General features: G+C 37.3%; 1 protein-coding gene across 3 annotated transcripts in view; it reads left to right on the plus strand.

The window, feature by feature from the left end:
- The window catches only part of LOC145996146 (uncharacterized), a 41,718-nt gene extending 22,019 nt beyond the window's left edge, over positions 1–19,699 (plus strand). The window contains exons 4-10 of one of the 3 annotated variants that reach the window (XM_083132483.1): positions 86–329; positions 2,017–2,183; positions 5,212–5,364; positions 6,779–6,949; positions 9,997–10,029; positions 15,976–16,020; positions 19,575–19,699. In XM_083132483.1, the coding sequence (XP_082988609.1) occupies positions 86–329; positions 2,017–2,183; positions 5,212–5,364; positions 6,779–6,949; positions 9,997–10,029; positions 15,976–16,020; positions 19,575–19,625 (864 nt within the window). In that variant the 3' untranslated portion in view covers positions 19,626–19,699. The remainder of the gene's footprint in view (positions 1–85; positions 330–2,016; positions 2,184–5,211; positions 5,365–6,778; positions 6,950–9,996; positions 10,030–15,975; positions 16,021–19,574) is intronic. The other 2 variants (XM_083132484.1, XM_083132485.1) reach the window with 2 other exon arrangements.
- Positions 19,700–27,360: the final 7,661 nt, after the last annotated feature.

The following is a 27,360-nucleotide window of genomic DNA, read 5'->3' on the forward strand; positions in this document are numbered from 1 at the left end:
AATTTGAATTTTTAATTGCAGAGCTATGACTTGACTTTATCCTTTAGTTGACGGTGTTTTCATTGAGGTCCCTTTGTCGTTACAGTCAGCCATTATTAAAAACAATCCCAAGAAGGCAGTTCGTAGTGTCGGAGACGGAGAGATTGTGGAGTTTGATGTGGTTGTAGGCGAGAAGGGGAACGAAGCTGCCAATGTAACTGGGCCTAACGGAGAAGCAGTGAAAGGCTCTCCATACGCTGCAGACAAGAGGCGTGGCTACCGCCAGTGGTTTTACCCTCGTCGTCGCCCCAGACAAAGACCAAGAGAAGGCAATGGTGATGGTAATACTGGTAAGTATCCTTTTTATTATTATTATTACCTTATCTGTAGTGCTAATATTGTAGCTAGTGAATGTTTTGTGTTGTATTGTTACTTGTCTGTATATATACTTTGAGAATATTGATTTTATTGAAGCTTCCGGTGTAGGAAATGATGGCATGAAATTGATGTACTTAGTTTTGCTTTTCTGTTTAAATTTTGTTGACTGGTAGTTTTGTTTGTTCATTGTATGTTTAAAGTATAATAAGTTCAAGTGAATATTTGATTAGATTAAGTGGGCTTAAAGCACACTTTTTATTGACTTAATGATGAAACAAGAAATATGATAGTTACAATGTACTCTATAATTTATATTTCAATGATTGTGATGAGGGGTAGAAAAAGCTGAAACTAATTAAGCTGCCAGTTTTTTCCCCTTTTTTCTTCAAATATGATCTAAGTAAGCCATGAATCTAATTAAGATAAAGCTACAAATTTTGAAATTGATACAAGATTTGACCAAAAGTATTTAATTCTTGCTCCAGAGTGGCATGAATAACCTATACTATACATTCTAATATGTAGGTTGGAAATTTAATAGTGGCAGCACTGCTGTATATATGCCATGAAACGGAACCGTTGCTTCTCACTTGTACCACATGTTAGTTTGATACCTAAGCTACAAGTAAATGGACTCTTCCTTCCAGCACAGTGACAAGAGGAATAGAGTATCTGAGTTGGCGGTCTAAAGTTGTGTAGTCAGAACTCCACTAATGTGAAAGTTATGGTGATTCTCGCCATATCTCCAGGACAGACCGTCAATGCGCAGTATTACTGTTCATTTGTGGAACATAACCCGCGACCTGCATTGCGAAAGAAGAGAAGACACTTTCTACTGAATCATCCTGTCATTTTGCAGGAGAATGCTCTGCTGCATGTAGCACAGCCTGTGGCTGATTTGTTAGCTCAATGCTCTTTGATTGATTTGATCCCTAAGATGAAGCTTCCGAACTGTTCCAGAAATTCTTCAGGCAATAGACCACTCCATTCAAACCATCAACAGAACAGGCACTGCTATAGAAATACTACAACTTCCACATCGCTGGCAACTGGTTGTACACAATGCTGGCGACTACATCAAAAGGCTGTAAAAGTTTCACAGAGGAATCTCTTTTGTATCATTTGAGAATAAATAGTTGCCACTATTAAATTTCCAACCCACATATGTTGCTGCCTCTACCATATCGCCGCAGGACTTAAAATTAGACTAGCAACAGTGAAATACATACTGTACTTGTTATTTTTGAAAAAGAGAATGGAAATTTTCGAAAGTGAACTCGAAATATTAAAAAAATATATTTTTTTAGTACTGAATTTGAAAATTCAGGTGCCAGATGATAATTTCCAGATGTTAACATGGCCATGTTAATATTTATGGTTTTAATGAGACAAAATAGCAGCCTTGTTTTTTTAAATACTCTGTTTTACTGTTAAAGAGCACATTTATGGTATGTATGTATTTAATAATCGGAAATAAGATTTTGGTGCTACTCAAGAGGGAATCGCCTGGCATTTGATCTGCTCCTTGAGCTGGCTGGTGCATACCATAAGCCCTTGCAATATTTGGCTTTGTCTCTTGTTTCCAATGTATGGTGCTCTGCATTTGCTAATCTCTAAATAATGTACGAAAGCTAGTAACTGGAAACTTCCATTCTCCAGGGTATGAGAGTGGCGAAGGCAAAGGTGACGATGGATCTGGTGAGATTCGAGAGAGGGGGAGAGACCAAGGAGAGGGGAGACGCTACAGACCTCGTCGACGCTTTACACCCAGCTACTACAATAGGCCCAGAAGACCACCCCCCAACAGGGACAATCAACAGGATGGAGTAAGTATTTGGGTAGCTTTAAAAACTTAGGCCAGAATGCAGTTGTTGGGGAAGGTTGCGCTATGAATGGAAATGTAGATTTCACATAGAATTTTCTGAAGCTCAGAGTGGTAATTTGCCAAGATATGTCCATCGGGCTTTGCATGAAAAGTGGTCCTGATCCAAAAATAACAATGAATTAATCCAAAATTGATTCATCATCATGGTTGTGAATGCATATAATTTGCATATTTCACCAACAAAAAGTATTGACATGTGTAGCCTATATGCTTCACAGGAACATTTATTCAAACTTTGCTACATTTTTAAAACATCACACACATTTTCATTAATAATTTTCAGGTTTTCAGGCTATACTCAAGTTTTTTCATTCATTACCAGACACCACAAATCAGTTCATTATAAATATTTTAATCTAATCGCACGTCTAGAACCATACATTGTGTGTGTGAAATGCCACATGCGTAACACTGGAATGGCCTGCCTGTTTTCTGATTTTTGAATTGACTTCTGTGTATAGTACTTTAGAGAAGTTGGAGTTTAATTAAAGCAGTAGTGGGAGATTATGACCAAGTCATTTATGTGGCTCACTTGATCAGAATGGTAGGACCATACCTGTGAAATACATAATACATAGTATGTGGGTATAGTTAGGGATCTGAAGAATTTACATGTTATAACAAAACATGCAAAAGTCTCACACAATCAAAAATCGTGCTAAGAATAGCAGGCAAAATCCTGTTAATAAATGTAGAAAATGAACATGCGACCTTTATTTATCCAACTCGATAAACATTACATTAGAATATAAGAAGACCTGTTACATAGTCACAAATAGAATATAGAATACCTGTTACGTAGTCACAAAAAAATTTTCACATAAAATTAGTACCAAAATTAATGTAAACTTGGAATTTTGCATGAGTTCCACGATAATTACATTGACCAACGTGTCAATGTGGAATTTTTGCAAATCTCCACAAACAAAGCCAGAAAATATCAGCAGGTATCTGTAAAAAAAATACAACCAATACTTTCCTTACCAATACCAATAAAGCTGTGATGTTAATAAAAATGCATTTTAAAGAAGCAGTGTCGTTATGAAGACACCCAAATGTCAAGTTCTCTTCCACATAATACATCGAGACTCCATTTTTCTGAATGGGGCTCTGCCATCCAGACTCCCAGCTCGCGTAATCATCCGTGGGGCTTGTGGTATGTTTGTCCCTTAATTCTCTTCATCTTATCGCCATGCATACTCATCTTTGTGATTAGCTAAAAGTGGCAGAAAAACCAAGTAAAATAAGGCAAGTCAGTTTTAGGTCATCGCTATCCCTTTGCATTGAAAATATAATTGATGATGAGATGTTTGGAAGGCAATGAAACCTAACAATCAAGCATACTTGAAATGTATAAACAGTATCGTGGTAAACATGTAAGGGTTTTATTATAATGCTAAGAACATCAAACATAAACCACTCGTGTAAGTAAGCACATAAGACCAAGAAGGAAAAGATAGTTTTGTGCAGAAAATGCAAGTACGACAATGAGGGTGAATGTAGAACTGATGAAATGGTCTATGGACTATGGGATGGATAAAACATAATTACATGTCCATACCATACCAAGGGTCGAACTAGGGCATGTGGCTCAGTAAATTTGTAAAAATACTTCACATATTTTTTGTAGCAGATGGGGAGAGGGAAGATGACATGACAAAGTTAAGCGTCGTTGCCTTTCAATTACTGCCGGTGTGGGGGGGTCAGTGTATAATTCACAAATATCTTTCATATACTACTGCATTTTTTTTACGTTATATGGATGGCCGTATTAACCCATTTCCACCTCCAACAACACCTTGCTAGAGACACACTTTTGTGCTAGTTCTTTACAACTTTCAAATCCTCATACAATGCATTTCTATGTACACTAATAATTTTTGCAAATAAAAAAAAAGGAAAGGAAAAAAGGTACTCGCCAAACGAAAAAATAAAAACTGCCTCTTTCCCACTCCTTTCTATATTTCTGAGCATACGACTCCAATTTCTGGTTTAAATCCCCATGGTCTTTTTTTTTTTCGGGAGTTTCACTACTAGTAGATACTCATTTTTCGAAATTGTTCCAAATATATTTTATATATAAAAAAAATTAAAAAGCAACGCTCAAAAATACACTGAAAGACACACGCACGAAGAATTAAAATCATGCACAGGAACAATGCTTTTTTCACCGCGGAAGACGGCTTCCGAAATGGTAAGATGTCAAGTCGACTGAACCGAACCGAACACAAGCTGAAGGCAAAGATGGCCAAAATTTGCCGACAAAGTAGGGTGCCACATGAGCTTTATTTGTGAATCCAACTTTCTACTAAACATTCCTCGCGAAAATACAGGCACCGCAAATGGCTGACCCCTTGTGTCGGTGCTGGGAAAGGACAAACTTTTGGGGGTGAGCCCCAACCCCCCTCTTCGATTTTATGGCAGGAAAATGCGGAAGAGATGAAAGGCGTTGGTGGGGAACGGGATCCCTGGGCCGGTTTACTCTCTTTTGTTGGAAGCATGTCCACTCCTGAAATAGTGATGTGCAGTTACTTTTATTTTTACTTCTTCAGAGCACTTTCATTTGAGTTCAATATCTACCGATGGTTGCAGATTATGCTAGATTTGGCTGTTATGCCAAACACAGGGTGCTAGGTGCCAAAGACGGTTAAATTATGCTAGGTTTAACACCATTATGCTAGGGTTGGCATCGCTGCTGTAGACATGTATGGAATTCGATGTGTATACCGGTTCTGAATGCACGTATACAATTTTTAAACATGTTACGGGTCTTGCACACATTCAAATCAACAAAATACAATTAATGAGGTGAATGAACTTGTCAGGTCCTCTGCACAACATTTTTATATGAATCCATAGAAATTTAAATTATTTTTTGCCATCTCTAGAACTTCTGTGTATTTTGGTATTTGTTAAATGTGTTTTTTATTTTTAATTTTGCTTATCAATACTGTTCTTACTTCTAAAAGGCTTATTCATCGCAAGGAGAGATGAAGGAGGGTGACTATGAAGGTGGAGAAGGGCGTGGTCGTGGCCGTGGTCCTCCCGCACGTAGATTTTTCAGGCGCAACTTCCGTGGAGGAAGACCCCCTCCCCGAAGACCTCGCAGCCAGGATGAACAGGCAAGTGTCTCGGTTCTGTGTATTTACACATTTCTAGTCAATTTAAGTAAACAAATGCTATCATTTAATATTTTTTGATTGCATTGGATGATGCTGTTTATTAACAGTTTAGTCGAGTTTTAGACTGCAGATTCGTATAAGATCTTTCGAATGAAACACCCTGATAACAAAAATTCATAATAAATTTTATTTTCATCCCCCAGGCAAAACAACTACAGTTGTTAAAAGAGCATAGTTCAACATGTTCAAAGTTCAACACTTCCCATCACATGTTGTCAAAAACTCTCCAGAGTTTAATGTTTGATGATTGCACCATATTGTTCCTTCTTCAGTCTTAGTTTGCCTTGTGTCCTTGGTGCCTGTTTATAGACTTCATGCTTTAAAATATGTCAAGTGAAATAAGCTTAATCACATCAAAGGTTGTGCAGCATATCAGATTTGCTGTTGGATGAAGTTGGAAAATCCGTTAACAAACTAGCGTTTTTGTTTTGCAATCTTTGTTGATGCCTCACACACCTGGATTTTATATGGAAACACAAACATTGTTAACACTAACATGCCAGTCTCAATCGCCATAAATATGTATTTTGTGGACTGTTGATGACAGCTTTACGCACTTCTGTAACACAAGCAGGCACAAACTATTTTTAGATTGACCTTCCACATTACCCATCTCGTTAAACTTCTTCACATGCTACCTAATTAATTTTGGACCTGGTGCCCATGTACAAGTTCAGTGTTGGAACTTGACTTGGATAGCTGACTTGGACTCAATTAACCAGGTGATGACATTCTTTCTCTGTTCAAGAGACAACTTACTGTCCATCTCGTTGCCTTTTTCTGATGGCATCAGGTTGAAACATGTAACAAAATTAATCCTTTTTTCTTAAACTATGCTCTTTTGACAACTGCAGTTGTTTTGCCTGTGGGATGAAAGTAAAATTTTTTATGAATTTTTGTTATAAGGGTGTTTCATTTGAAAGAACCTGTAGTATTTTGTTCCTTGTTTTTGACATCTGACTATGAGACTCCTATTGTTATGGTCAATAAATTTTGGACTGATCAGATACCTATAAGTAGGCATATAAATAGGCCAATACCAGCAGTATCAATATCTGTAAGCATTGGTTGCAATTTCATCACGGACACCGGTTGATGCTGTCCTATTTATTAGCAACATTCTAAGGATTGGTTCATCTGTTTTTTTGTCCAGTGTAAAATGATTCATAGCATCAAAGGTAGCTTATGTAGTAATAATGTTTGATACCTTACACCAGTCTTCATTTATCTTTTAGCAGTAATAGTTTTATGACTAATAATTTCATACACGATTGTGCACCAGCAGCAATTTTTCATGATGGAGATCCCTAAATTTGAATATTGGAACTGATCGTATCAAATTTCTAAATTGCAGGTCCCATTTCATGAACAGAATGTAAGTGAAAGCGACACCCGAGACAACCAAGGTGGTCAGGGTGGACCTGGTGGACGTCCTCCTCGCCCACGTTACCGCCGCCGCATGCCTCGTCAACCACGTGGACCTCCTCGTAACAGCCAGAGTGAAGGGGAGGGCAAGCCGCCTAAGGTGAGTCGATTGTATGAAAAGAAAAGTATGAGTGTGTAAATGTGCAGTTAACTTTATACGATTCAACGTTGTTTTGTTTGCAGATCCTGGCATCATTTATTTTTATCCATTTTGTTATCAGTGTGTGGCAAATGTGCTGTTAATGTCCTCATTTTGTGGAAATTTTAGTATGGAGGTTTTTCTCTAGCTTGGATGTTGATTTGTACAGTCACACACACTCCAGAAGTGTCGGTGACTGTACATTAGTGCTGAGAATCTAATTGCATAGGTAACACAAGACTTAAGTTTGACTGTGGTATTTGTTGCAAAGATAGTCACACTATTATTGGTTTTGTTTGAATTCATCCACTGATAATGCAAGATACTTTACTTTGCAGGATTTCCTAGATATAATCCAAAAAAGTTTCTTTACGGTAATTTTGCTCCAGTATTGTATGAAAAGCTAGTAGATTGTTAAGATGTGTATGTAATGGGATACTTTTTAATATTCTGACCAAATTAATAGCATTCCAGTGTTCAGCTATTTATTATCGGTTCAATGGGATATCTCCTCCCCGATGGTGCAGTGGTAACAGCTTTGATTTCTTATAAACACAGAATTATTGAAATAAATTGTTATAAATATTCTAAATTCCACGTAGTCAAACTTTATAAGGCATTACTTTAAGTTTCACGATTTGTGAAAGGTGTCAGGCTGTCAATAATGTACAAGTTCAGGGGTTAAGACAGTGTCCCTGGCACTGGGGGATGGTGGAATTTGCAGAAAGCTGGTTGTTGTCCGCCTCAATCTCAAATTACAACGCCAGTGTTGACAACTTCAAAGTAATTTACGCGATATCGATCATGAGTTTCCATACATCAAATTCAATTGTTTTTGGATAAAAGTTGGATGTGAAGAAAGCAATAAAACACTCTTCTTGAGACATGCAAATAGTACAAACGTTAAGTTCTAAATGCTATCAAACTCGAAATAATATTTTTATTAATGTGACACACATGAGCCATGGTAGTCTAGTCGATAATGTATCTGACTCCACTTTGCCCTGCATAAAGTGGCTCTGGTGCTCACCCAGGCTCAAATAAATGGACACCTTGGGGGTGAAGGCTCATCCCATCACCTGCATAAAATGGCAGAGATTGATATGTTCTACCTCAACCCCCCATGTGCCTTCATGGCAATGTGTGGGACTATAGGTTAGCTTCTTCCCCCTTAGCCCAGATAAGAGGTGTAAGCATAAAGCAAACTGAGACATTATAGTTCCGTAATTTTAACAATTTCAATATGATACAATTTTTAAGGTATTGGTATGAGTTCAAAGTGGCATTTGGTCAGATTGAAAAATAAGGATACTATTCTGCTTGCTTTGGTGCGAATTAGCTTTTGCGTAAACTTTATGAATGATATTTAAAGCAAGCGGTGTGGAAAATTGGCATAATTAAAGTTGCAGGGTTTCCACCCAATTTTAAGATCAACCTGTGAATTAGCAAATAATTGTTTTATTGCGGAGGTGTGTATCTGTTTTGGATTGTGTACTCAATTTCATGGGAATGGGAAAAACTGGTGTTGAATAAGGGAAAACTATTTTTTGCCAACATCAGGGAGGCTTTTTTAGAGTTTTCCTCTACATTCGAAAAACCACTGAAATTCAAAAATCTCAAAAATTGCATGGGCTTAGAATTCCTTGTAGAACATTCACGTGAATCATCATGTGGTTTGCTTTCGCTGTTGCCTAGATATTTCCAGTAGTTTCGTGATTACGTAAATCAGTTAAACTATTGATAGTATGAGGGTAAATCAAATAGTAAAGGCAATTTTTGCATAACGTCTTTATTTCCACACAAGAACAACAACTACACTCATCACTTTTCCACACATGCCCCCTGCACGGCAATGCACTTTTGGTATTGTGCAATCAGCTTCTGTATCCTGTCCGCGAACAAGCCACGTCTGCACCGCCTGCTGGACCTTCTCATCTGACCTGAACCGACCACCATGCAGCACCTACTTCATACTTGTTCGTTCCACTTTAAAGCGATCCACCCACTCGTACACCTTTCGTTCAGTCATGGTTCTTGCTCCATACTGCGCTAACAGCTGACAGTGGATGTCTGCCGGTTTGACTCCCTCCGACCACAGAAAATGCACTACGGCATCCTGTTTCTCGATGGTGCATCCATACGTGTGACCTTTTTGGTCCGCAACACTCGACTGAATGAGGCAGTGATGGATACTCCTACTTCCACGTCACTCCAAGTATACACGTGGTGACGTCAGACACATCCAGTCTTAGTTTATTCCTGCGAAAACACAAAATTGCCTTTAGTTGTTGATTTACCCTCGTATCTAGACAACAGCTTAAGCAAACCACACGTGAATGTTCTTGAAGGAATTTAAGCAGATGTAATTTTTCAGATTTTGGAATAACATAGCTGTTTTTCGAATGGAGAGGAAAATTCAGAAATAGCTGCCTTGGTGTTGGCCGAAGGTCCACGTCGAGCCGAATAGTACTATATTAGTGCCTTTGCATGCCTTCCCACCCCATCACTTTAATTGTTACTCTTACAGTTTACCCCTCTTGAGTAGTAGTTTAATGTGTGTGATTACAGTGTGATCATGCATGTATTACAGTAATGGAATCAAACAATCCTTGTATTCTGTAGTAACAAATTTGAAAATATCTGTTCAAAATTCTAGTGTTCATCAAAATTGCATGGTACAAAAGTTATCCATGGTTTTCTTGTAGAGATTTTTTACGAGTTGTACAAAAAATATAGTGCTTACATTTTTTAAAAATATTAGTTTTACGAGAAGTTGTAGTGCTGTGTGTTTCAATTTTTTTTAATCTTTCACTATATATATTTTTGATTATTCAGTGTAGGAGAGAGATTAAACTGGTTCCTTTGATTTGTTTTTTGTTTTTAAAAAGTTGCTAAACCAATAATTTTGAACCTCGGAGGAAAAAGTTATGCTCAGATAGAAAGTTCGAGTATTGTGCATGCTCCCTCACCAGTTGCATGTTGACAAAAGCATGTTCTTGTTGTTTCAGCCTGAGGAGACTGAGGTTCAACCCCCACCTGAAGTAAGTAAAATCTTTCATTACTTTGGGTTGCAGTATTGCAAGCACTGCAAGAAAAGAATTGAGACTTTTTTTTCCCTTTCATCTCTGTTTTGTTACGTTTGACCCATTCATCCTTACATTGCCTTTCTCCACATAACAACCTTCCCTGCCAATTCATATTCCTTGGTTCCTGTACCTTTCTGGTACCATCGTTTCTAAGATGCAAGCTAAATATGTTCTCTAAAGTGTGTGTATCCTGAGGCTAAGAAATGTGTATTAAGTATAGGGATGGGCCAAGTTATTTATGTAATGGAAAAACAGAATTATAGTTATTGGGCCTCCGTGATGGTGTAGTGGTAAGGTTGTTGCCTAGTAATCATAATTTAATGGGTTCAATACTCGGTGGAGGCAATTACCATTGTGGTTTGTGGTCCATTCTCAATTAGCCCATTTGTGCATAAAGTGGACTGGAAACAAAAACTCCAAAGAACTCTGCATCTATTAGGAAAAAAGTTTAAAAGATGATCGCCAAGTTCATCATAAGTCCCTATTATTTCTCTTGTAGTCTTGTAATAATCGTAGAGTACAAGAGAAATAATTCTGCAATGCGTACATACAAGAAAAATTATCATCTTGAGTCCATTTTATGCTCAGATAGACCATTCAGAAGTGGACCTACAGTAAAAATGGGACCTGAATCACTGTGCAATGCACTCCACCGGTTTTGAACACCAGATATCAAGGTGACAACATTACCCTCAGTGGTATCAGGGAGCTCAAGTCGTTGATTTGGGAAGCTCGATATTTCAATAGCGGCCTCTACTCTCTTCTTTTGTCCAAATTTTGTGTACAATGTTTGTAATAAGTAACAAACCTTAAATAAGAGCACACTCTATATACAGTGCCTTTCACGGCAGAGGTGACTGTGGAGTGGCAGCTAGCATGCCAGAAAGTAAAAGCACGTCTGCCGGCAAACTAGATCCAACATTCGCATAACTGGAACCGCTAGCTCCGTAATGAAATAAGTCCATACAATTAACATGTATCAGTTCCTCTTCCAAAATTGCTTCAGTTTCTCTCCTGATGATAGGTTCTTTCAATTCTTCTAATGTATGGTTTCAGGTTTAAAGGCTTAGTAGACGTCGTCTACTTCCTCCTCAGTAAACACACACTGTTTCACTCTTCGCTTCTTATCAAGAACAGACCCTGTTTTCTTAAACTTGTTGACAAGTATCCGAACACTGTCTCTGTGAAACATGAACATCAGGGAATTCTGCTCCAAAACTCATTCTAACTTCCCTACAGGAATTCGTAACGACATAAGACTCGTACATACATAAAAATTCGTTGTTTTAAATTGTATGGATAGTGTGACATTATTAGACTGAAAAGAAGCACCAGTAATATGTAAACGTAAAACAAACGTACAAACTGGACACCAGCAATGTAGATACTGAAGCACTGACTCGTCCAGTGCCAGGGTCAGCGTACAGTTGTGGGTCTAAATGCCGGCAGATGCACTCTTACTTTCCGGCGTGGCCACCTCGACCATGAAAAGCACTGTATTTCTTGACTTATGAACCAATTGCTTGTCTCGCCAGTCTTTAAAATGAATGATATATATTTAAAAATAAATTCACATCCATATTTACTTTGAGTTGGTGTAACTGTTGCTGTTGGATTTTCTCTTTAATTTTTGCTAGTTAGGAGCAAAATGCAATGGAAAAGCCTATGCAAGTTGTGATTTAAATTGAATTCATATTTGTGCACATAAACATTCAGATACATATTGCATTGTTGAAAATATTCTGTTGGACAAATTAAGCTCCAAATATTGTTCATTTCGGTTTTATGTCTGTGTTTCTCATGATATTATAATAATAATTGTGATCTACTTTTCATGGAAATGCATGTTCGCTTGTCTTATCAGGTTAGGGTTGCTACGCATCTGGAAAACAGGGAATTTTGCAGATCTGGAATTTACGTGCATTTTGGAGCCTGCAAGAGAGAGAGTTGCAAAATGAACAAGCAGTTCACTTCCAATTCTAGATTCGGTTCTTGTGATTCCACTCCCCAAGTTTAGAAACTTGTTTGGTTCCTTCGAATTTCTGTAATAAATTTTAATTTTTTTGATACTGGTTATTAGAAAGAATATCAAAGCAAAACTTGCAGTCCAGATATCTGATTGATAACTAAAGTACATTGACAATATGATCATAATTATGGCTAGAGGCACATATTTTTGGTAAATAAAAAGGCAAAATTTCGGTACAAAAACTGAGTCAATTTCGGGTTCAAAAGCGGTAAATAAAATAAAATATCTGTGTTATAGCGGTGAAAAAATGTATGAAGATATAGAAAGACATATTGGTTTTAAAATTGTGAAAATAATCCTAAATTTGATTTAAAAACTACACTTATTCCACAGAATTAACATTTCACTTCTAATAGCACATTTATGTAGTTATCAGAGTATTAAGTTTATTTCTGTGTAAAGGAGTCCATTTTTGCTTTTCCAATATTAACAGCAGAATTAATCAATTTTCCGGGAATTGCATAACACTCAGGATAATTCAGACCTCGGAAGGTGTCGCGTCTGTGAATAAACCCTGAATTTCATGTTTAAGAGTTAATTTCGCTTTTTGCAGTTCATTTCGCATTATTTCGTGACAAAATATGGTCACAAAATGCACCTCACACCCTTCAAAAACATGAAAAATTAACACTACAATGTGTTTTTTCAAATTTCGTTTTTTCGTCAAAAACGAAATATGCATGCCCCTAATTATGGCATTTCCTGTAGAATTTCTATTTCTCCAGATGCTGTGTACTTATAAATGTAAGCAAAAAAGCAGCATTTTCTATGACACTGTAAATTCGCCAGAAAATGAAAAATTGTGTATGGTTTATGAACTTTTCTGTTTTTATATTGTGGAGATCTGTTATGGTGAAATAATGTACCTCTGTTATCTTAGCCTGAAGGCTAGTTGAACATGATTACACTCACTACATTTAATACAGATTAGTCAAGTTTGGAATACCTAAGAAGCTTGTTAGTATGATAACAGTATACACCAGTGAAACGGAAAGTAAAATTCGTGTGCGTATTAATATGTCGGACAAATTTACAATTCTTGATGGGTTAAAACAAGGAGATGCATTATCTCCATTGCTCTTTAATTTTGCCTTAGAATATGCTGTTAGGAAGGTAAAAGAAACTAACGAAGGACTAAAATTAAACTGTGTGACTCAGTTGTTAGCATATGCAGATGATGTAGACTTATTAGGGGATGATATAAATACAATTAAGAATAATGCTAAAATATTTTTCAAAGCTGCTAAACAGATAGGTTTGGAATTTAGCAATGAGAAAACTAAATATATGTTTACAGGCTGAAACCAAGCGTTAGGTAATAATCAAAATCTAATTATTGATAACTCATTTGAACCAGTTTCCAAAATCAAATACTTAGGAGTAATATTAACAAATGAAAATTATATTAAAGAGGAAACAAAAAGTAGGCTTAATTCAGGAAATGCATGTTACTTCTCTCTTCATAAACTTTTGTCTTCTCGTTTAATATCAAAGAAACTAAAAGTTAAAATATACAAAACAGTAATTTTTTTGCCTGTAGTATTATATGGATGTGAAACTTGGTCCCTTACCTTGAAAGAGGAACATAAATTGAGAGTATTTGAAAATAAAATCCTTAGGGAAATCTTTGGACCTAAAAGGGATGAGGGGACAGGTGAGTGGAGAAGGTTACATAATTTAGAACTACATAATTTGTATTCATGTCCAGATATTATTAGAATGATTAAATCAAGAAGACTTAGGTGGGGCTGGCCATGTTGGGACAAATGGGAGAGGAAAGAAGAGTTTACAGGATTCTTGTTGGGAAACCTGATGGTAAGAGACCTGTAGGAAGTCCAAGACGAAGATGGAGGGATAACGTTGAGATGGACCTAAAGGAAATCGGTAGGGATAGAAAAGAGTATATAGATCTTGCTCAGGATAGGGACAGATGGAAGGCCTGTATTGCTGCAGCCATGAACCTTCGGGTTTAAGAAGGCTAGAGAGTTAGTGTAATTTTACATTTCACTCTTCGAATTTTCACATGTTGTTGTGTGTGTAGAATGAAATTTGCTATATAAAAGTTGTGAAAATGAATATTCATAATAATTAATGGATTATATATTTAATTGAAAAATACAAAGTTCAAAAGCAAAAATCGTGGTGATGAACATGTCTGGAAAAATTCAATTTTTGGATTGGAAAACCTGGAAATGTTAGGGAATTCCATAATGAAAAAAATCGTAGCAGCCCAGTAGATGTTCAAGTTGTAAGGGTGTTGTTCTTTCATTAATTAGCGAGAAATGTGTACTTGCAACTACTCAACGTGACCAAGGAGGGACGTATTACTGATGATTATATTTTTGTGGATAAATGATCTACTGTGCATGTTTTAGGATGAAGTTAGGGCTGAACCGACACTTTTCCAGATTCCCACTGATCCTGATGCTTTAATGTTATAACAATTAAGTTGTTCAAAATATTGATTAACTTGAATGGCTGATAATTCAGGTACTCACGTTTTCCGTGAAGCTATTTTAAGTAATTTTCTATTAATTTCGGTACCCACTGCCACCATCCTCGTTGGAATTTGTTTTGTCGTTGCTTGGCGCATTTCTGCTGTTTCTGAATTGAATGGCTGATTATTCCACTCTCAGCTATATGGATCAATTTGGCAGAGTTTTGCTCAAAATGTTCAAGAATTACATCAGAATATTAAAATAGAAGTTGTGTAATCTACCGTATTTCACCGCATAATTGTCATGGATTTTTTGCCAATATTTTTCTTTAAAAACATTGTGCCGGTATTACAGGTACTTAAAAATCACTTATTTCTAAGCTGTCTAGTGCAAGATGGGATGCACGTAATACTCATGAATATAAGTTAAAAGTTGAATAGGCCAAATCGATGCACATAATTTATTTGTGACAGTTTAGCAAACAGTTTTTCCTGTCAAGTCCACACATTAGTTATTTGTATGATGGTAAAAAACTTCTTAGGGCATGTGCCAGCAACATACTCGTTGAAAGCAACACAATACACACAAATTTCACGATAAAAAACACTAAGAGTTTGTCAAAGCTTTCGATTCCATCGCGGAATTATCATCAGGGTTGGTCAAGATATGACAGATACTTATTATAATTGAGAAAGTTTAGTACAGAATTATCAAGTGCGGACTTAAATCTTCTGTACCCGAACACTATGCACCCCTATCAATTGTTTTATCATCTAATGCACAGACGATGCGACGATTACACAATAAGAGGTTTTGACCAGATATTTGGACTGGAAAAACGGTGCAACGATTATGCGGTGAAACATGGTAAACAGTAGCTTTTGTACTCAAATAAATTAACTTCAAATTTTTCCTAATTTCCTGGTTAATTAGACTCTACGAAAATGTTGCGTGGTATTTTTTGTGCACTCTGTGAAAGACCAAAATGCTGGAAAAGTATCTGTAAATAATATCCAACTGATATTTTCAGATACTAATATCACCCGATACAGTCATCTGCATCGGTTCAGCCCTAGATGAAATCAATTTTTTTTGTAGTGGTTTAATTTTTTTTTTTTTTCTGAAAGGTGTATTCTACACTTGAGTCTTTGTCATAGCAAATATAGTGGAATCTTGATAACTCGTGACTTAAATATCGGCCAGAAAGTTCACAATTTTATTAACTCAATCATGCCGAAGGCTACGTAGAGGGCCTGCAAAGATATTGATGCATGTTGATGTAACGAAGATATGATGTATGCCACATTCATTGTTGCCTGCCTCCTGTCAGCCGTGAATGTCGTATCCGGATGTCTTCCTTTCTGACTTTACATGCATGTGAACGCCGCACTTGTTCACTGTTAGCAAACTTCACTTCCTGTTCTTTATCGCCAGGTTTCCGATCCTCCTCCGGTGTCAGAAAATACTGTTCATGTTCAGGTATGTTCATCCAGGAATATCTCTTATTGTTTCCTCAGGTGCATCTGCTTTGGAAAGAAACCTCTAGTTTCCAAATGCTTGTGCATTTTGCATGCCTATAATCCGGTGGTGGTTTCTTCTAGTTAAAGCTGATTAGGTTAATTGTCTTTGTTTCTGGTTCAGTGCCGAAGGTATTGCACCGGTTTCTTGTGCTTCTGTGCAGGATCTTCTGTCCTAACAGACCAGTTTCTCTTAGTCTTAGAAAGAGTTCTGTGTTGAGTGTAAGGATAAAAATGGTGTCAATGTAATGGATTTTGCACATGAAACAATAATGTGGGGAAGGGGGAATAGTTGCTAATAAATCTTCATGAAGATACGGTTTCTGTTAAGAAAAGCATATAAACTGTTTTGGGTAGCAGCATCGTTTTCTAGGAGTGACAAGTGAAACCTCAAAAATGTTATTAATTGGTACTTTGAATATCGAAATACAGATCTGGTGACATAGCATTGGTATTTTCCATTTTTGCTGTGTTTCAGCTCATCTAATAGCATTTCTCTTATTACAATTTAATATTTAATTATTATGGTAAATGTTTGTTTCCCAATTAAGAACCAATACAAGAATGACTTGTGTGATTGTACTATTTGTTGATGACTTACGATAGCCCCAAACATAATTTTTTTAATATTAGAGCCACATAGTGAATAAAAGATCAAAATTTCTATATATACTTGGTATATTTCGGGATCAAAAGGGGGTTGTATATAAAACTATACTTATTAAACCCAAATAAACATTTCCCTTCTAATAGCACATTCACCTACTTACTGTGTTAAGAAGTCCATTTTTGCTTCTCAAATATTTACAGCAGAATTGATCGAATTTCTGTGATTTACGTAATCCACCAGGCTTCAGAGTGTGTTGCATTGATAAATAAACTCTAAAACGTCATGTATAAGAGTTTCACATTTTACACAATTTTGTGACAGAACATGATAAAAAAAATGCACATTACACCTTTCAAAAACATGGCAAATAACATTACATGGTGATATGTCACATTTTGTGTTTGTCAAAAACGCAATGTGCATCCTCTTAATTGTTAATCATGTGCACTATCCATTAATATATTGTCTGCACTCTTACATCCTGTGTGTGTGTGTGAGAGAGAGAGGTAGAAGGGGGGTGGGGAACTTAGCTAATTTGTAATATTGTCAACTCTGTTTATCATAAACCCCTACTTACCATTTTTTGAGTCACTCTCCATGCTACCAAAACAAACTAGGAAACCCATTTCATGAAATTAATATAAGGTTTGATTCATGAACATTTAATATTTTACGTTCACTAAAACTAAATTTGTAATATATTGGGTTTGGTATTGATTTACTTTCACTGCAACCGACTTGAGTTGACTGTACCACATTATATTTGAAGACTTATTGATTAGGCTTCTGTGATGTTTTCTTATTTTTAACTTTTTAACACACAAGATGTAACAGGCTGAAACATTAGGAACATAATGGTGTGGGAGGTACTTTATCACTCAATATTGCCATAAGTCATAACTAGAAGCACATATTTTTGGTAAATAAAAAAGCAAAATTTTAGTACTAAAACAGTCTTTTCGGGTTCAAAAGTGGTAAATAAAATAAAATTCCGGTGTTATAGCGGTGAATAATCACATAAAAAGTGCTATATAAAATGACATTTTGGTTTTGAAAGTATGAATATAATCCTAAATTTGATTTAAAACTGCACTTATTACACAGAATAAACTCATCCCTTCTAATATCACATTTATGTCATTACCAGAATATTAAGTTTTTTCCTGTGTAAAGGGGTCCATTTTTGCTTCTCAAATATTTACAGCAGAATTAATCAATTTTCCGTGAATTGCATAACACTCAGGATACTTCAGAAAGTGTCGCGTCTGTATATAAATGGTAAATTTCGTGTTTAAGAGTATATTTCGCATTTTGCAGTTCATTTCACATTATTTCGTGACAAAACAGGGTAGAAAAATGCACCTCACACCTTTCAGAAACATGAAAAATGTACATTACAGCATGTTATTTCATATTTCGTGTTTTCGTCAAAAATGAAATTTGCATTCCTCTAGTCATAACATACTGTATGGAATATATTGTATTTAATTCACATGTATCATGTGATCAGGTACACAAGTTGGTTACATTAGTTTATGGTGTACAATTTAGGTTAATTTTAGTGTGTATAGTTTTATTGATTTGCTTGTATCACATCGTAAGGATTTTAAAAAGTCTGTATTTTTAATGTAAATTTGTTTCCTGAGACAGGTTTCTTGGTTTTCATAAATTGTGACAGTTGCAACAATATAAAATTCTACCAGTCAGTACATTTTGTCTGCTTTCAAAAACTGTTCCTAATGAACAGTGGTGAATTTTTATTTAAATTCCAACTGCAAGATTAGATTAGATTTTTAATTAGGTTTGTTCTTCCTGAAGATTGAATTTCATTCGGTCTTAGTTTTCATTCAGTTAACCAAGGCTATTTATTAATCCTCTATATCTGTTGCACAGTATGAGAAATAGTGTATAATTTCAAATATTTCTTCAGCATATTTTTACCTACCATGTTGTTGGACAATTTGCAACCTGGTTTGCAAACATGCATGTTCATACAGTCATGAGCAAATTTGGGTTGTAACAACCCCTAAAGTAATGCATGCAGCATATTTATATTATTTCCAGTCTGTTGAGAGAAAAGATGCATGAGCTGCTTGATGGCCAAGCACGATGTGTGCTTTGCTCACAGTCTTGCTGCCAAAGGTTTTGGGTTCAAATCCTAGCCACAGTATAGCTCTTTTAATGCTGTTATTCTGCATGCCAAGAAAATGAAACTTCTTTGGATTTTAAAATAATTGTTTGACTCAAAAGCAAGGAAGTAGGTAAGTTTTGAATAAAATCATCCACTTTAAAAACATGCATGTAATGAGTTTCCTAAAAGAAACACAGGATTTAATTTAAGAAAAAAACTTTTTTTATTTATTATTTGGCAATGTTAATACATTATTTGAAGGGTAAACATAGCCATTAAATGTGGAATAGGATCTCTAAAAAAATATCTTCTATGGTGCATTTGAGACTATTTCTTTTGACAAAATTCTGGATCACTTTTTTGCATAACAGCATCTCAATGCCATCAATAACTCTTCCAATTTCTGCTTTCAATTCAGGAGTTTGTCTATTTTTGCAGCATGAACTTTTACTTCATGAAATCACTGAGGAAAAAAATCATGATCTTGCTGGCCAATTCACTTCATTGTTGCACGACATGGGTCGCCTATTAAATTTCTGCCGCAACATTATCTGTACTTGTAATTTTAATGATAGTCACTCGCTGCTCCATCGTGCAGCACTGCATATTGACAAAGTGCAATTTATTTACTACATGTGACCTTGCAGAATGCTGCCGACCTTGCACTGTGAAAAACTATGCACATTTTAAATCCTGCTGTAATTTTGGGACACCCGATATACTTACTAAAGGTTAACAAAGAGCTAGTGATTGAGATTTTTATATTCTTTTTCAGGAGGAACATACTCAAGCAGTTCAGAACACTACTACAGAGAGCAGTGCCTAAGCATGATCTATCCAGCACTGTTTTTATTAAACCTAGTAGATCCATTCAACTTTTTTTTTCTAACATCATTTTGTGTTAGTGCTTGAAAGCAGTCCTGATTAGAGTGAAAAAAAAACACCTTGAATGCTTGACATATCTTACAGTTACCACCAGTTTGTAAAAGTGACAAGGCTCAAAATGAAACCTGATAAAGCTAGTACTATTTCTTGCGAAAAGAAATTTATATTTTCACGTGCAAAATATGATGCATGCACGTATTATTTTTTTTCCTGCAGAGCTTGACCGAATATAAGTGTGAAGCAATTAGAAGATTTGGTTTCATATTGATGCTTTGTTGTTTGTGTTTTTTTATTCCATCTTTTCTTAAAAGGAGTTACTTTGTTTAAACGCTAGTTTCAATTTGTCGAGCGTTGTTTCTTTACTTTCTTCATCCAGTGAAAAAAATGGTTAAAGACCATTAGGCCATTGTTTTTTGTGTAAGAGTTGGGGAAGGTTAATTTTGAGTCTTGCATACCAGTTAGGTGAATGCCTGTAGCACACAGCCAATCAGAGAAGAGGTCCACAATAAGGCTTTAGGGGGGGATATCCCGGTTACTTGAAGTCACCAACATGAGTGAATCCCGGGTCAGACAATTTTTAACAAAAGAAAAACAAATTTAAGAGACAGAATACAAAGCAGCTTTGGGGTGGTGATGTATTTTCATAACCTCTTCTCTGGCCCTTGTCAGTCTGTTGTTGTAATGGTCTGAATTTTGTCGTTGTGTTTCAGTTTTTTTCCGACTGGCATGCTGTGCGCTACGAGGTCGTAAGTTAGGTCAGGCAACAGTATTCCCATGCTTGTCCAACAGTGCATGTGTTGAATGCGTATTAGTGCACATGTTTGAGGGAATAGGAATTGTTGAATGTTTGGTGGCCAGTAAGAACAGAAAATTAAAATACGAAATATATGTACACACAGCTATTTCATGGCACCAGTTAAAATATAAGCAATAGGACAGATGGTAACTCCAGGTCAGGGGAGATTCCATCCAACTTGACATACGCTGGCCGTAAAAAAAAGAATGTTCAACAACTGGCCAGCAAAACTTTTTTTTTTCTTTTGGTCCATTCAAAGGTAATCTTTTTTTGACGTTCAAAAGTTTGAAGTTCAAAAGAAAACAATTTTGTTCACTTCATTCAGTGAAGTAATTTATTGGTTGTTGCATTCAATGTTTGACATTGAAGTGAACAAAGGATTGGCAAGATGTCTGCCACATTTGTACAAAAAAAGAATAATTTTTCACAAAACATGTGCATTTTGAATAAAGAATCCAAAAAAATAGAAACAATTGTTTTATTGTCTTTTATTACATATTAGTCGGTAGTGTTAAGAATATGAAAACTTGAATTACAGAAGTGAGTGTTATTTTCAGCCTCCAACAACATAAGAGTTTACCTCCATGGCATAGTGGTTAGCACAGCACATTACGATGCCAGGGGTCACAACTTCAAATGCAAAATAGCAAAAGGTAAATCAACAGCATGAACTGCAGGGACATACTCAAGGGATATTCCTCTGACTAGCTGTTTCATGTAGGGATGGCCAAACGGATCCGGATCCAAAAGTTACGGATCTGGATCCGGATCCAGGTCTGAAAGTTTTGGATCCGGATCTGAAAGTTTCGTATCTCAATCCCATTATAATATTACCACACCTTAAAGGGTATTATGATCTTCGGTTACAAAGAAATTTTTCGTTAGTCCTACAAGAATTTTTTTTCAAGTGTTGTTCCTAAAATACTTTGCTATGCATCGGCTAACACACTCGTGCACACATGTCAAATTTGATTTTGTAAATGCCATTGAAACGAATATGTATTCATTCGAATGTATTGGAAATGAAAACACACATAAATGTGAGACATTCCATTCCAGGATGAAACCTTTAACACACATAACAAGATAGAAATGTTATACAAAAATTATACAATTGTTACAGTTCTACAAATTAAAATAAAACATTATAATATATGCAGTGTTAAATAATAAAAGGGAGGTTATCTAAGTATCCCCCTCCGATTTGCATGAAACTTGGCAGTATAGTGGGGCCCTAGGGAAGAATTACGTGTTTTTTTGTTTCAGCTAAAAACCAGTTTTAGGGGGCAAAACCCCCTCAAATGTCAAGATGAGGACACATTGAAGTGAGGATCTGACCCCTGTGTCCCTCCGATTTCCATAAAACTTGGCAGGTGTATAGTGGGGCCAATGGATGAAATAAGTGTTTTTTTGTTTCAGCTAAAAAACTGGTTTCGGGGCAACCCCCCCTCAAATGTCAATATGAGGACAAATTTAAGTGGGCATTTGACTTGTCCCCCCCTCCGATTTCCATGAAACTTGGCAGGTGTATAGAGGGGCCCAAAGGAAGAAATAAGAGGGTTTTTTTTTTTGTTTCAGCTAAAAAACAGTTTTACAGGGTGAAACCCACTCAATTGTCAAGATGACAAATTAAAGTGGGGATCTGACCCATGTGTCCCCCTCCGATTTCCATGAAACTTGGCAGGTGTGTGTATAAACGGCCCTAAATGAAGAAATGTGTTTTTTTGTTTCGGTAAAAAATTTGTAGGGGGCAACCTCCTCTAAAATGTCACGATGAGGACAAATTGACATGAGGATCATCTAACCCCTGTGTCCCCCTCCGATTCTCATGAAATTTGACAGGTGTGTAGAGAGGCCGTATGCCGCCTGTTTCTTCCTATGCCATATTTATGTGGTTTCGGGGTCAGATCCCCACTTCCAATTTCTCCTCATCTTGACATTTGAGGGGGGGGGAATGAAAGAGGGGGAGACTTAGACCTCCCTTGTAAGTGTATTAATTAATTACAAATCACGCACACACACTATATATATATGTGTGTATGTATATTATATATACAAGGGTTGGATAAAAAGTAATGGCAACACTGATATAATTGGTACTGGACTGTATTGGCAGAGGAGCACATGTTATATTCCTTCAAAGTAATCGCCCCTCATCTCTACGACCTTCTGCCACACGTATGGAAGGCGTCGTACACCGTCAGCGCGTCCATCTCTGACGATGTCCCGCAGTGACCACCCTATACCACGTATGATGGCTTCGCGCGTGTCGTAGTGCTTCCCGGCCAGTGGTTCCTTCATTTTGGCAAAAAGGTCGTAATCACACGGTCTCATACCGGTGAATACGGCGGATGTTCCAGTACCTCCTACTACCAGTTATGTAGGAGCGCCGTCACATTGTTCGCAGTGTGACACCTTGCATTGTCAAGCAGGTAGATGGGACACCGTGTCGTCGCTTCCTCCTTAATGCGAGAAGAAGGTGCAGAAGTAGACTGCTTTGACCGTCTGCCTGAGAGACGTTGTTCTTCTTGCCTAAACATATTGTTAGGGTGCTTGCACTCTCGTCCTCTGCTTCAGAGCACTGCTGTTTTTGACTGAATAACATACAATCGCTCCCACTCACTATACTTCCTCGTCTGACATTCCTTTATCAGCCACGAAACGCTTGTGGCGCTGTGACTCACCCCTTTCACGGAACAGCAGTGTTGCCATTACTTTTTATCCAACCCTTGTATATGTATATTAGCAGGTAACAATATGTTATAAGTACAGTCTTACTTTCCAAAGAAGCGCATGTGGTATGGCAAAACGGATCCGAAAAATTTTAGGATCCGGATCTGGCCATCCCTAGTTCCGTGCCAGCTATATGTTGGGACATGTAGAAAGAATGCTGCTGTAAGGACATGTTGCATTCCATACGTCTTGTGCAAGTTAATGCTACGACAGCCAGGTGTGGCCACAGCTTCAAGGGGATCCCACAAGCATTTTGTGTCTGCTTTTAACAAGATGAACTCTGCCATTAGCTTCAGTTATTTATAAATGAATCTATTTAAACTTGCCTTATTTTGCAGCTTTCTACCTAGTCATATCATAAATTCTGTTACAAAGTTTAGACAGGGATGGCAACATTGTTTGGCAAGGTAACCCCACAATGTTGCATCAAACAACAACCAGTATCATTGTGTGTTTGACTGTGGTAGCGGAAAGGTGAATTTCACTCTAAGTCGAACGGACTGTGGTATATACGAGAACCGTGTGGCAGTAATCGCACTGCACAAAGTTGGCAAATCACCATTGGACATTATTTTCAACACCCTGAAAAAGCTGGATATCAGCAGGATGTTCATGCATCGGACCATCAACAGATACTGCGACACAGGGACAATTGAGGACCGCCCCAGGAAAGGTAGACCTCGCAGCATGAGGAACCAGAAGCTTGTGAAAGCAGTGGCGGTGCGGATTCGACGAAATCCTGTCGGGAAACAAGCAGTTATGGCTCGAGAGCTGAACATGTCGATGTTGCATGTGCTCCGAAGTTACCTAGGACTCCGCGCTTATCGGCGAAGTACTTGTCACTTCCTCACTCCACATCTTAAGGTCCAGAGGGAGCAGAAAACAAAGACTGCTTCAGCGTTACGCAAATGGTGGCCACAGGAGGATCCTTTTCATGGACGAGAAAATCTTCACGATTGAAGAGACTTACGATCATCAAAACGACCGTGTTTATGCCTCGACATCGCAGGAAGCTTTGAAAACACACCATGGATCCTCGGAGACCATCATCCCGCCTCTGTGATGGTTTCGTGGGGGTTTCGTACGATGGCACAACTGACCTCCACTTCTGTGAACATGGTGTGAAAACATCTGCAAAAGTGTACCAAGCTACAGTGTTGAAGCCACTTGTGAAATCGTTGACCCACACCATGTTCAACAATGAGCCATGGAGCTTCCAGCAGGACTCAGCACCAGCCCGCAAGGCAAAGACCACACAGGAGTTTGCTTCAGAGGAATGTGCCTGATTTCATTGCTCTGGCTGATTGGCCCTCCAGCAGCCCATTGGACTATAGGTTGTGGTCCGTTTTGGAGGGCACGGTCTGTAGGAAGAGGCATCCAAACCTTGGGAGTCTCAAGCATTCTCTTGTGAAGGCAGTGGCGGACTTTCCCCTCGAGACCGTGCATGCTGCGATCGATGACTGGCCGCGGAGACTTCGGGCCTGTGTGAAGGCCAGAGGTGGCAATTTTGAACAGTGATTGGTGCTCTGTGTTGGTAAGACCTGTACCTTTCTAACATCCAAATATTAATACATTAGCTTGGTTGCTCACTGTGCCTGTAGTTCATTACTAACTTTGTAACAGAATTTATGATACAACTAGGTAATACGATGGCCATTCAAAAAAATGACAATGTTGCAATTAAAGACTCAAGGTTAATAACACTGGGGAACAGTGAAATTGCGGCACAGTGTTTGTGAGTTAATTTAGGGCAGTTTCATGCTGCTGAATAATGATATAATAATATATTTCCTGAATTGGCTCTAATTTATGAAAAAAATGCAACTAAACCAAAATGGCGGAAACATAAGACATACATATAAATGAACTTCCAACAACAATTTAATATATCTTTTTGTGATTACAATCATTATTATAAAAATAAATTTATATAGGCCTATGATCAAAATAATTAAGAAAATATGTACACAATGAAGTAACAAACTATGTGAAACATTTTCTATACGATTTCCTGCTGTATTGCTTTTGAGGACAATCCCTCTGTAAGTTCCAACAGTAGTCGGCCATCACGTGGCGATCCCACCGTCCCTGGTACCTTTCTTCCATTATCCTTATATCCTGATGGAACCTTTCTCCCCGTTCTTCACTAAAATCACCAACATTCTCAGGGAATCTGTCAATGTGGCTATGTAGAAAATGTATCTTCACACTCATATTAGCTCCCAATCTCTCGAAATTTTTCAACATATTTCCAACTATATCGGGGTACTTTTCTGCTCTTATTCTCCAAAAAGTTTTTGACGGACACAAAGCTGTCAGGCCTCAGATTCGATGTAAGACATGTAAGTTGTAAAATTGGCATCATTTATGAGTGTACGAATTTGTGGTGGTCCGTCAAAAGATTCCTGCCTTCAATTTATCAATACTTAGTCCTGGAAAAGTGTGGCATATATATTTGAAACAATCACCACTTCTAAGGCCTTGACAAACTGTTTTATCAACCCAAGTTGAATATGCAGTGGCGGAAGGATGATTTTGTCCCTATCTATCAGCGGTTCATGAATGGTATTAGCTTTTCCCACTAATATTTTTCCTTGGGGGCCAAACTTTTATCGTCCAATGCTTTTCTCTAGCACGACTATCCCACAAACATAGGAAACAGGGATACTTTGTGTACCCACTTTGCTGTCCTAGTAAAAAAATCACCATCTTCAAATCCACACACACGAGCCACTTATGTTCAGCATATTCAATTTTTTCCAAAACCATTTTTATGTTTTGGTATTCTTCCTTAAGGTTTGTTGAGTGTCCGATATATTGCCTAGCAATGCTTCATAAGTTGCCTAGCAACAATTTACAAATAAATAATTTTATTGTGGGAATTTCAGCCCATTATCAAATTTTGATATTACCGAGAAAAGCGTAGAGTAATTTTGCCTCCTATATTTTCCATGGTGTGTTTATTTTTATAACTGGAGTCAATTCAACTGAACCAATCATACAATTGGCAATAACAGCTGTTTTGTGTGCTGAAACTGTTATTAAACTTTATGCCGCAAAATAAAATCTTTTTTTTTTGTTCCCCAGTGTAATCCTTCAAATTATTCAAGAGTGCTTCTTTTCTTGGAACAGTCTTGGTTTTCTATGTCCCTTTCAAGTAGACAGCTTCTAAACTAGGGATATACTATATCGGAAATGTCATATCACGATATATCGTCAAGAAAATATTGCCACAGACGATATGATACAATATTTTTTCCGTATCGTGATATCGTCGATATATTGTCTCCACGATATATATATCGCCAAAATATAGTGACGTGCGGTAATGTCGACACCTGGGCTAGCAGTCAGTGGCATGCTCAAAGGGGTTGGTGTGGGTCAAACCCCTCCCCCCTTTAGGGCCCAGTCTTCCTAAAAAAAGAAGAATGTCAATAACAGGAAAAGATTGCAAAATGATGAATGAGTACTAAAAAAAGTACAAAACCACCACCCACATTCGAAAATAAAAAACTATTTGATTTGACTACTAAGCCAGAGATCCTGGGTTCGAATCTCGGCTTAGCCATGGGTATTCTTTGTGTGTCCCTTCATCAATTTTATCGTATCATCTTCGCGATTGGCGGAAAAGCGAAGTAAAACTAACCAAATCGAGCAATCAATCAATGATTTGATTTCATTTTTGTTACTTAGCGCAGTTTTTTTTGTCACGTTTGGTTAATTGCAAAGATGATACAATAAATGAAGGGACAAACACACAGAACACCCATGCCCAGGTCGGGGTTCGAACCTGGAACACCTGGTGTCGTTGCGCACTGTGATAACCACTCCCCCACGGTTGGTTGATTTGGTGTTTTAAGTCAACTTTGTGCACAGAAACAAAACACAACACACTTTTTTGTAGTTTCTTCAACGATATTCATTTGGCTTTTTCGTTCAGATACATTTTTCATTCCAAAATATTTCATTATTCACTGCAACACACAGGACAATAAAGTGTGCACTCATCATGGGTTCAAATCCTGGCCTGGATTGTTCATATGAGGTTCGTTCATCATATCATCACTCATCCTCATTTTTGCGACAACCGAATGTGACAGAAAAGTGAAGTAAAATAAACCAACAACAATATGCGAGAGAGCCTGAG

Source organism: Lepisma saccharinum, chromosome 12 (genome assembly GCF_977018435.1).
Source record: "Lepisma saccharinum chromosome 12, izLepSacc3.1, whole genome shotgun sequence".
Taxonomy (NCBI): Eukaryota; Metazoa; Arthropoda; class Insecta; order Zygentoma; family Lepismatidae; genus Lepisma; species Lepisma saccharinum.